Raw genomic sequence first — 12,095 nt, forward strand, 5'->3', positions numbered from 1 at the left:
ATTTTTCATGAGTATAGGTCAGTTTTGACCCCCCCCAAAAATCATTTAGAAAAATACTGAAATGAAGTCTTTCGATTTTTAGTTTCAAGAAGACATTTTGTTTCAAAATTAATTTTACTTTAAGTTTTATAAAAACTAAATGAACATGAAATAAAAAGTCAAAATCACAATGAAACTTTTTTGACTGACCAAACTAAAATTGTCTTGAACACTTCTTTTTGCAGGGAATTTTTAGTTTAGATTTGTTTTCATTCCAATTCAGAACAAAACCAAATTTCACAAATGTGGAGTTTCCCTCCAAATGGAAAATAACAGCTTCTGCACAGCCCTAGATGTGCCCAGAATTTCTCTTATATTTTGGATGGTTTAGAACCAGGTGGTAGCTCACACATTTTGGGGAGGTGCTTAGGGACTACGATGTGGGGAGAACCAATTGGAGGGATTGTAGATGAATTAGGGATCACATGGGCCTTCTGGAACACTGAGAGAACTCTGCATTATGGGGCATCTTGGAAGACAGCATGACGTTCATTATGGGAGAAGGTAAGGTAGGAGGTGCAGATGTAGGGAATTCAATGGTGAAGCAAAGGGGATGATCAAGTCAAGCTGGGAGCAATATTTTCAATAAATTGTTTTTTCACTAAAAATGCATTTTCAGGCCCCTTTTTGTTGAATTCAAATATAATGAATAGTTTCAGTTGGGGAAACAAATTTTAAGTGTAAAACATTTTGTTTTTACTGTTTGATTTCAAATGGTCTTTTAATTTCAAATGTGGTCATTAAGAAAAGTGAAAACAGATTAATCAAGGAGGAAAGAAATGAGTCAACTAAAATGTTTTGTGGGACGTGAAATGAATAAAACAAAACAAAGTTTCATTTTCTGTCAACTCAAAATGATTTATTTATTTACTTTTTAATTTGGTGAAAAATTAGGTTGTTTTTTTCAGTTTGAATCAAACTAGATATTTCTCCAGAGTTTTTGGTTCAGCCCCTGAATTAAAAATTACATTATTTGCTCAGCTTTAGTGGTAAGAACTCTGAACTGAGACACAGGTGGTGTGGGGTTGTAGTTGGAGCCTGGGAGGTGAGGACCAATGGCTTCATACAGAATGTGAATAGGAGTCAAGGAGGAATATGAAGATGGGACAACATGGATGGGAAGAAACTTTATTAATGCAGATGTTGTTTGAAGCACGCTCACATTCCCCTGAGTTATGGATATCTCATGCCACCCTTTCCTGCTGATTCACCTGCAACCTCAAAACTCTTGCTGGGCTTTGTTTCCAAACTCTTTATTTTTCAGCATCCTGGTTTGAGTTCACCCCCCATGAAGCCAGCTTCCTTGGCTATGGAGCAAGTGTACCCATGGAATACTTTGGAAGTGAATACAAGAATGGAGAACTAAAGAAGCAGAAAGAAGAGAAAAGCATGAGTTACCTACAAGGTGAATGATCATGCCTCTTCTTCTTAGGAGATGGAGACAATTGACACAATTGAGCCTGGTTAGATGCATAGATATCGGAAATAAACCATGGAATACTAAAATGGAGAAATATTTACATATATTAGAAAGCTTTTATGTAGATAGTTGAGTGGGGTAAAAACCAGTTTTCATAAGCCATAAAAAATTTTGAGAATCAAAAGAAATTCCTTTCCTAAATCAGAACAAAAAAACAAAATTATTTTTTTTCACAAACTGAAAATAAAAAAAATGTTTTGGTTCAGGTGTGTCAAAATATTTCATTTAAATGAGAATATAAAAACAGCCACAATGAGTCAGACCAAAGGTCTATCTGGACTAATAGGTCCATCTAGCCTCGTATGCAATCTTTCGACAGTGACCAATGCCAGGTGCTTCAGAGAGAATGAACAGAATAGTCAATCATTGAGTGATTTGTCTTCCTATTGTCCACACCCAGCTTCTGGCAATCAGAGGCTAGGGACACCCAGAGTGTGGGATTGCATCCCTGCCTATCATGACTAATAGCCATTGATGGACATCTCCTCCATGAACTTATTGAAATCTTCTTTAAATCCCGTTATACTTTTGGCTTTCACAAGATCCCCCAACAACAAGTTCCACAGGTTGATTGTGTGTTGTGTTTTTGTTTTAAACCTGCTGCCTATTAATTTCATAGGGGGTCCCCTGGTTCTTGTGTCATGTGCACAGATAAATAACACTTCCTTATTCACTTTCTCCAGACCATTCATGATTTTATAGAATTCTAACATACGCCTCTTAGTCACCTCTTTTCCAAGCTGAAAAGTCCCAGTCCTTTTAATCTTTACTCATACTGTATCTGTTCCATATCCTTAATCATTTTTGTTGCTCTTCTCTGTACTTTTTACAATTCTAATATATATTTTTTGAGATGGAGGGACCAGAACTGCACACAGTATTCACGGTGTGAGTGTACCATGGATTTATATAGTGGCATTTGATACTTTCTGTCTTATCTAGCCTTTTCCTAATGAATCCCAACAGTCTGTTAGCTTTTATGACTGCCACTGTACACTGAGTGGATCTTTTCAGAGAATTATCCACAATGGCTCAAAGAGCTCTTTCTTGAGTGGTAACAGCTAATTTAGATCCCATAATTTTGTACATATAGTTGGGATTATTTTTTGCAAAGTGCATAACTTTGCATTTCTCTGCAATTAATTTCAAATGTTTCATTTCAGTTTTGACCCTTTTTATTTTTTACTTTTTCTTTACTATAATTAAATTAAATTTTAAAGTGTTCTTTTTAAAGAAAAAACAAAAAACAGTTTTTGTTTATAAAAAAGTAAAAATGAAACAATTTGAAACTTTATTCAAAAAAAAAATCATGTAAAAAATTCATCCAAACTGACTCTTTTCAATCAACAGTTTAGGTTTGATCGAATGGAATTTTCTCCACAAGTGTTTCAGCAGAAAATCTCAACCAACTTTAGCACTTTTCATCCATAGCTCTTAAAGCACTTTTTCTGATTATCAATATGTGCATTGTACAGGTGGGGAAAAATGACATAGGAAGGGAAAATGACTCAAGTCACAACTGGGAAGTCACTCGGTGCAGTAACGGGAGATAAGGTTTAGGAACCAAGGTATCCTGATTCTCAGAGTGGTGCCCAATTAAGTAGACCATTCTGCCTCCTTTGAAGCTATGTCTACACTAGCACTTTTGTTGGTAAAACTTTTGTCTGTCAGGATGTGGAAAAAAATCCCTTTGACCAACGTAAGTTTCAACAACAAAACTACCCGTGTGGACAGTGCTATGTTCATGGTTTATGCCGACGGAAGAGAGCTGTCCCATCGGCATACAGCAGCTACATGGGAGACCTTACAGCAACATGGCTGCAGAAGTACAGCTGTGTCTCTCTAAGGTCGCTCTAAGGTCTCTAAGGTCTATAGTGTAGATATAGCCTGAGTTGATCACCCATGTTTGTGTTGCTTGGCCTTTTCTGCTCATTTGAAAACCCAGCCTTACCTTCTAGGGATTTTAAAAGGAGTTAGGTGCCCAAATCCCAATTTCATTGGGAATTGGGCATCTAATTACCTTAAGCTCCTGTGTAAATCCAAGCAGTAATTTTTTATTGCTCTCTAAAGGAAATGGGCCAATTTCTACTCTGTTACACCTCAGAGTAACTTCATTGACTTGAATAGATAGTCTTGTGGTTTACAGTAGTGTAACTGAGGTCACAATTTGACCCTTTGCTACATTTTGGGCCATCTGGAGGACAGTCCATTGGATACTGGTGAGGAATCTAATTAATGAATAACCTTAATTACCACACTCCCATATGTGGTCGCAATATGGAACCATTACATGTTCTCACAGTTTGGTCTTCTGAGGATTGTGAGACTTTTGTTTAATTCTGGTTGCTGGGTTTAGTGTGTGGATCTTGGGTAGTGTTTCTGTCTAGTGGTTTGCAGGAGGTGAGATTTGATGATCTCATGGTCCCTTCTGCCTCAAGGTCTATGACTGCAGGACTTTATGATCTATGGTATGTGTTTCTTTGGTTGTATTTCTTGACCCAAACTAGAGTCCTCCTTACATAGCAGAATGGTTCTTACCATGGAACTAGTAATTTTGGGGATTTCTCTCCCCACACTCTGGAAAATGGGATAATATTTTTTTTAAATACTGTGAAAATGTTCAGTGGACATTTTTTGACTTTTCAGAAAAGAAAGGAAAAGAAAACCCCTCACAATAAAAATGTTCAGCGCAAAAGCAGTGAAAACCAAATCCTTTTGAAAACCAAAAAACATTTCAGTTTTCAGCCAATACATAAATAAATTAATACATAAAATAAAAAATAAAAAAAGTTTCTAATGAAAAAAACCCTTTTCATGAAAGCAGACATTTTACTTGACATTTTCATTTTGACAAAAACCCCAATTTTCTATAAAAAATAATGTGAAGAAAATACTGTTATGATCAACCCTAAGTAGAACCTGTGTAAGTAAACAGCTTCAAATCCTTTTATACTCTTTTCCTTCTTGTTTTCAGGTTTGTGGGGAAGTGCCATTGGCAGCAAAACGGAAAATGAAAAAGTAATAAAAGGTATGCCAGTTTCTGTTCTCATAGCACACTGGCGTCAGAGCTCAGGTCCTCAAGTTTGTTCTGGATGGGACTCTCTAGAGTGGAGTCTTCTTCATCAACTCCAGAACTAGCTTCCTGCATTGCTCTAAAATAACCCGCTGTAAGGACTTTTACAGCACAAGGCAAACTGCATCTCTTTGTGTGTGCTGCTGAATGTGAGGATGTTTTGTGTTCTGCAGACTTTTTTTATTTAGTTATTTATTCTATTTTAATTCATGGCAAAAGTTCTTAGACTGGCTGTTTTAAATTTTTATTAGAGAAGATCAGAAAATCACAAATTTTGGTGGGAAAAATGCCCAACTTTTTCTAGTTGAAAAATAGTAAAATAAGTTTGAAAATTGGGATTTACTCCACTTTTCTCACATCTTTTTATATTCTTCCACATGCGACTTTCCCCAGTGAGTTAAAAAAAAGAGGACGATGAGTACAAAAGGGAGAGAGAGATTGTGAAATGCAGTGAAAATTCAAACACCAAAAATAGAAAAATGATATGTTTTGGTTTCTAAAAAATGAAATAAAGTGTCATCTTACACTGTTTTTTCTTTGTTAGGGTATGTCTACACTACGAAATTAGGTCGAATTTATAGAAGTCGGTTTTTTAGAAATCGGTTTTATATATTCGAGTGTGTGTGTCCCCACAGAAAATGCTCTAAGTGCATTAAGTGAATTAACTCGGCGGAGCGCTTCCACAATACCGAGGCTAGAGTCGACTTCCGGAGTGTTGCACTGTGGGTAGCTATCCCACAGTTCCCGCAGTCTCCGCTGCCCATTGGAATTCTGGGTTGAGATCCCAATGCCTGATGGGGCTAAAACATTGTCGCGGGTGGTTCTGGGTACATATTGTCAGGCCCCCGTTCCCTCCCTCCCTCCGTGAAAGCAAGGGCAGACAATCGTTTCGTGCCTTTTTTCCTGAGTTACCTGTGCAGACTCCATACCATGGCAAGCATGGAGCCCGCTCAGGTAACCGTCACCGTATGTCTCCTGGGTGCTGGCAGACGCGGTACTGCATTGCTACACAGTAGCAGCAACCCCTTGCCTTGTGGCAGCAGACGGTACAATACGACTGGTAGCCGTCATCGTCATGTCCGAGGTGCTCCTGGCCATGTCGGCCAGGAGTGCCTGGGCATACATGGGCACAGGGACTAAATTTGGAGTGACTTGACCAGGTCATTCTCTTCAGTCCTGCAGTCAGTCCTATTGAACCGTCTTATGGTGAGCAGGCAGGCGATATGGATTGCTAGCAGTCCTATTGCATCATCTTCTGCCGGGCAGCCATGAGATGTGGATGGCATGCAGTCCTTCTGCACCATCTGCTGCCAGCCAAAGATGTAAAAGATAGATGGAGTGGATCAAAACAAGAAATAGACCAGATTTGTTTTGTACTCATTTGCTTCCCCCCCACCCCCATCTAGGGGACTCATTCCTCTAGGTCACACTGCAGTCACTCACAGGGAAGGTGCAGCGAGGTAAATCTAGCCATGTATCAATCAGAGGCCAGACTAACCTCCTTGTTCCAATAAGAACAATAACTTAGGTGCACCATTTCTTATTGGAACCCTCCGTGAAGTCCTGCCTGAAATACTCCTTGATGTAAAGCCACCCCCTTTGTTGATTTTAGCTCCCTGAAGCCAACCCTGTAAGCCGTGTCTTCAGTCGCCCCTCCCTCTGTCAGAGCAACGGCAGACAATCATTCCGCCCCTTTTTTCTGAGCGGACGCCATACCAAGGTAAGCATGGAGGCCGCTCAGCTCACTTTGGCAATTAGGAGCACATTAAACACCACATGCATTATCCAGAAGTATATGCAGCACCAGAACCTGGCAGAGCGATACCGAGCGAGTAGGCAACGTCAGCGCGGTCGCGTGAGTGATCAGGACATGGACACAGATTTCTCTGAAAGCACGGGCCCTGCCAATGCATGCATCATGGTGCAGGGGGCAAGTTCATGCTGTGGAATGCCGATTCTGGGCTTGGGAAACAAGCACAGATTGGTGGGACCGCATAGTGTTGCAGGTCTGGGACGATTCCCAGCTGCTGCAAAACTTTCGCATGTGTAAGGGCACTTTCATGGAACTTTGTGACTTGCTTTCCCCTGCCCTGAAGCACATGAATACCAAGATGAGAGCAGCCCTCACAGTTGAGAAGCGAGTGGCGATAGCCCTGTGGAAGCTTGCAACGCCAGACAGCTACCGGTCAGTCGGGAATCAATTTGGAGTGGGCAAATCTACTGTGGGGGCTGCTGTGATGCACGTAGCCAACTCAATCAAAGATCTGCTGATATCAAGGGTAGTGACCCTGGGAAATGTGCAGGTCATAGTGGATGGCTTTGCTGCAATGGGATTCTCTAACTGTGGTGGGGCCATAGACGGAACCCATATCCCTATCTTGGCACCAGAGCACCAAGCCAGCGAGTACATAAACCACAAGGGGTACTTTTCAATAGTGCTGCAACCTTGGGTGGATCACAAGGGACGTTTCACCAACATCAACGTGGGATGGCCGGGAAAGGTACATGACGCTCGCATCTTCAGGAACTCTGGTCTGTTTCAAAAGCTGCAGGAAGGGACTTTATTCCCAGACCAGAAAATAACTGTTGGGGATGTTGAAATGCCTAGTTATCCTTGGGGACCCAGCCTACCCTTTAATGCCATGGCTCATGAAGCCGTACACAGGCAGCCTGGACAGTAGTCAGGAGCTGTTCAACTACAGGCTGAGCAAGTGCAGAATGGTGGTAGAATGTGCATTTGGACGTTTAAAGGCGCGCTGGCGCGGTTTACTGACTCGGTTAGACCTCAGCGAAACCAATATTCCCACTGCTTGCTGTGTGCTCCACAATATCTGTGAGAGTAAGGGGGAGACGTTTATGGCGGGGTGGGAGGCTGAGGCAAATTGCCTGGCTGCTGGTTACGTGCAGCCAGACACCAGGGCGGTTAGAAGAGCACAGGAGGGCACGGTACGCATCAGAGAAGCTTTGAAAACCAGTTTCATGACTGGCCAGGCTACGGTGTGAAAGTTCTGTTTGTTTCTCCTTGATGAAACCCGCCGCCCCTTGGTTCACTCTACTTCCCTTTAAGCTAACCACCCTCCCCTCCTCCCTTCAATCACTGCTTGCAGAGGCAATAAAGTCATTGTTGCTTCACATTCATGCATTCTTTATTCATTCATCACACAAATAGGGGGATGACTACCAAGGTAGCCCAGGAGGGGTGGTGGTGGAGGGAAGGAAAATGCCACCCAGCACTTTAAGCACAGCACTTTAAAAGTTTACAACTTTAAAATTTATTGAAAGCCAGCCTTCTTTTTTTGGGGCAATCCTCTGTGGCGGAGTGGCTGGTTGGCCGGTGGCCCCCCCACCGCGTTCTTGGGTGTCTGGGTGTGGAGGCTATGGAACTTGGGGAGGAGGGCGGTTGGTTACACAGGGGATGTAGTGGCAGTCTGTGCTCCAGCTGCCTTTGCTGCAGCTCAACCATACACTGGAGCATACCGGTTTGATCCTCCAGGAGCTTCAGCATTGAATCCTGCCTCCTCTCATCACGCTGCCGCCACATTTGAGCTTCAGCCCTGTCTTCAGCCCGCCACTTACTCTCTTCAGCCTGCCACTTACTCTCTTCAGCCCACCACCTCTCCTCCCAGTCATTTTGTGCTTTCCTGCACTCTGACATTATTTGCCTCCACGCATTGGTCTGTGCTCTGTCAGTGTGGGAGGACAGCATGAGCTCAGAGAACATTTCATCACGAGTGCATTTTTTTTTCTTTCTAATCTTCACTAGCCTCTGGGAAGGAGAAGATCCTGTGATCCTTGAAACACATGTAGCTGGTGGAGAAAAAAAAGGGACAGCAGTATTTAAAAAGACACATTTTATAAAACAGTGGCTACAGTCTTTCAGGGTAAACCTTGCTGTTAACATTACATACATAGCACATGTGCTTTCGTTACAAGGTCGCATTTTGCCTCCCCCGACCACGTGGCTACCCCCTCAACCCTCCCCCCTCCCCGTGGCTAACAGCGGGGAACATTTCTGTTCAGCCGCAGGCAAACAGCCCAACAGGAACGGGCTCCTCTGAGTGTCCCCTGAAGAAAAGTGCCCTATTTCAATCAGGTGACCATGAATGATATCTCACTCTCCTGAGGATAACACAGAGAGATAAAGAATGGATGTTGTTTGAACACCAGCAAACATACACTGCAATGCTTTGTTGTACAATGATTCCCGAGTACGTGTTATTGGCCTGGAGTGGTAAAGTGTCCTACCATGAAGGACGCAATAAGGCTGCCCTCTCCAGAAACCTTTTGCAAAGGCTTTGGGAGTACATCCAGGAGAGCCGCAAATGCCAGGGCAAATTAATCCTTTCATATGCTTGCTTTTAAGCCATGTATAGAATTTTAAAAGGTACACTCACCAGAGGTCCCTTCTCTGCCTGCCGGGTCCAGGAAGCAGCCTTGGGTGGGTTCGGGGGGTACTTGCTCCAGGTCCAGGGTGAGAAACAGTTCCTGGCTGTCGGGAAAAGCGGTTTCTCCGCTTGCTTGCTGTGAGCTATCTACAACCTCGTCATCATCATCTTCTTCGTCCCCAAAACCTGCTTCCGTGTTGCCTCCATCTCCATTGAAGGAGTCAAACAACACGGCTGGGGTAGTGGTGGCTGAACCCCCTAAAATGGCATGCAGCTCATCATAGAAGCGGCATGTTTGGGGCTCTGACCCGGAGCGGCTGTTCGCCCCTCTGGTTTTCTGGTAGGCTTGCCTCAGCTCCTTAAGTTTCACGCGGCACTGCTTCGGGTCCCTGTTATGGCCTCTGTCCTTCATGCCCTGGGAGATTTTGACAAAGGTTTTGGCATTTCAAAAACTGGAACGGAGTTCTGATAGCACGGATTCCTCTCCCCATACAGCGATCAGATCCCGTACCTCCCGTTCAGTCCATGCTGGAGCTCTTTTGCGATTCTGGGACTCCATCATGGTCACCTCTGCTGATGAGCTCTGCATGGTCACCTGCAGCTTGCCACGCTGGCCAAACAGGAAAGGAGATTCAAAAGTTCGCAGTTCTTTTCCTGTCTACCTGGCCAGTGCATCTGAGTTGAGAGTGCTGTCCAGAGCAGTCACAATGGAGCACTCTGGGATAGCTCCCGGAGGCCAATACCATCGAATTGTGTCCACAGTACCCCAAATTCGACCCGGCAAGGCCGATTTAAATGCTAATCCACTTGTCAGGGGTGGAGTAAGGAAATTGATTTTAAGAGTCCTTTAAGTCGAAATAAAGGGCTTCATCGTGTGGACGGGTGCAGGTTTACATCGATTTAACGCTGCTAAATTCGACCTAAAGTCCTAGTGTAGACCAAGGCTTAGTTTCCTTTTATAGTTTCCTACTGGATTTTTTTTTAAAAAAAGGTCAAAACTGATATTTAATATTTCAACTTTGACAAAGATTTGAACTTTGGGAAGTAATAAGATCTAGATGATGGTTTGAGTCATATGAACAGACAGAAATGGATATATAAACCACTCCCACTCCAATTGTCACTTTGTTCCCCTTTAGTTCAACCACAAATAGAGGTGACATCAACTTCTGTAAGTGTCCCAAGCACCTCTAGAGAAGGACACAGTGCCACACTAAGTGGGTGTTCAACATGGGATAATGATAAGATAGAGATTTAGTGACAAGATTGATGGGGAGTAGACAGAAATAAATGTGGTATAATTTCATCAATATATTTTTCTCCTAAATCTTTGCCGCCTAAAAGTTGTGTTCTAAAGGACTGAATTATTGTCAATGTATTGTGAAATAACTGACTCGCCTAATTGAGGTTGTTTTTTTTTTCAGATATATTCTTTGGCTTCTTTAAGGGAGAAAAAGAATCACATTCACCATCTAAAGAAAGTAGGTCATTATAGACCATGGTCACTCCAATGATACAAGTGGAATTACTTACCAGATGTGCCTACTGCTGATGTCTATAAAAGGCCATTCCCTTCCCCTCCCCTGGGGAAAAAATACTGGTTGTTCACTGAAATACCAGAAATAAAAAATATTTCACTAACAGTTTTCTAAAAAATGATTGTTTTTATCAAAACCAAAACAAATTTACTGAAAAAAGTCAGTTTTCATATTCTAGTCACTCATGAAAACAATAGAAATATTCAACCCCCAGAAATGTTTCTGTGCAGAAATTTTATTTTGTTTACTTTTGTTTTTTGGTTAAAAAACTATTTCAGCTAAAAAAATTGGATTTCCTCTAATTTCTACAAATTTTGTTCCTTCTGAAACTTGAAAATATTGACTTGACCGTGATCTTTGTAACATGAATTGCTTCCTAGTTGATTATGTGATTGTCCATGAAATAACTGATAATCCTAATGGCATTTTCAGATTGTCCAGAAGGAATAGTCGAGGGGTTTCCAGCACCCACCCTTGAACCTGAAGCTGGTAAGTATATACATATGGCTGCCTGTTTTGTTCTGCATCGTTAGCCAATAGTTGGGGTCTTCAGGGCCATGTTGTTTGGGGGAGGAATAGATGAAACAAGTCAGGTAAATCATGTCTCCCTGAACAGAGTAGAAACAAAAAAACGAGCAGTTTCCTTCCTCAGAAATCCCCAAGTCTGTCACTCAAAGAGCTCTGTGCCCAACCAGCTCAATCTCTGTGCTTCCTTTTCACAGTCATGCTCACAACTCCATCTCTTGGTCTTCTGCCTCTCTGATACCCAGCCTTCAATAAATATCGTAGCCTCTGCATGTACAACCAGGGAAACCATTATCATAGAATCATAGAATCATAGAATATCAGGGTTGGAAGGGACCCCAGAAGGTCATCTAGTCCAACCCCCTGCTCGAAGCAGGACCAATTCCCAGTTAAATCATCCCAGCCAGGGCTTTGTCAAGCCTGACCTTAAAAACCTCTAAGGAAGGAGATTCTACCACCTCCCTAGGTAACGCATTCCAGTGTTTCACCACCCTCTTAGTGAAAAAGTTTTTCCTAATATCCAATCTAAACCTCCCCCACTGCAACTTGAGACCATTACTCCTCGTTCTGTCATCTGCTACCATTGAGAACAGTCTAGAGCCATCCTCTTTGGAACCCCCTTTCAGGTAGTTGAAAGCAGCTATCAAATCCCCCCTCATTCTTCTCTTCTGCAGGCTAAACAATCCCAGCTCCCTCAGCCTCTCCTCATAAGTCATGTGTTCTAGACCCCTAATCATTTTTGTTGCCCTTCACTGGACCCTCTCCACATCCTTCTTGTAGTGTGGGGCCCAAAACTGGACACAGTACTCCAGATGAGGCCTCACCAATGTCGAATAGAGGGGAATGATCACGTCCCTCGATCTGCTCTCTATGCCCCTACTTATACATCCCAAAATGCCATTGGCCTTCTTGGCAACAAGGGCACACTGCTGACTCATATCCAGCTTCTCGTCCACTGTCACCCCTAGGTCCTTTTCCGCAGAACTGCTTCCTAGCCATTCGGTCCCTAGTCTGTAGCGGTGCATTGGATTCTTCCATCCTAAGTGCAGGACCCT

At 42.8% G+C, this 12,095-nt stretch overlaps 1 protein-coding gene across 1 annotated transcript in view; it reads left to right on the forward strand.

Annotated features, from left to right (window-relative positions):
• The window catches only part of LOC140897050 (cytosolic phospholipase A2 gamma-like), a 44,681-nt gene that overhangs the window by 12,122 nt on the left and 20,464 nt on the right, over window positions 1-12,095 (forward strand). The window contains exons 7-10 of the mRNA XM_073309320.1: window positions 1,304-1,444; window positions 4,494-4,547; window positions 10,402-10,458; window positions 10,948-11,004. Coding sequence (XP_073165421.1) covers window positions 1,304-1,444; window positions 4,494-4,547; window positions 10,402-10,458; window positions 10,948-11,004 — 309 coding nt within the window. The remainder of the gene's footprint in view (window positions 1-1,303; window positions 1,445-4,493; window positions 4,548-10,401; window positions 10,459-10,947; window positions 11,005-12,095) is intronic.

Source organism: Lepidochelys kempii, chromosome 13 (genome assembly GCF_965140265.1).
Source record: "Lepidochelys kempii isolate rLepKem1 chromosome 13, rLepKem1.hap2, whole genome shotgun sequence".
NCBI lineage: Eukaryota > Metazoa > Chordata > Testudines > Cheloniidae > Lepidochelys > Lepidochelys kempii.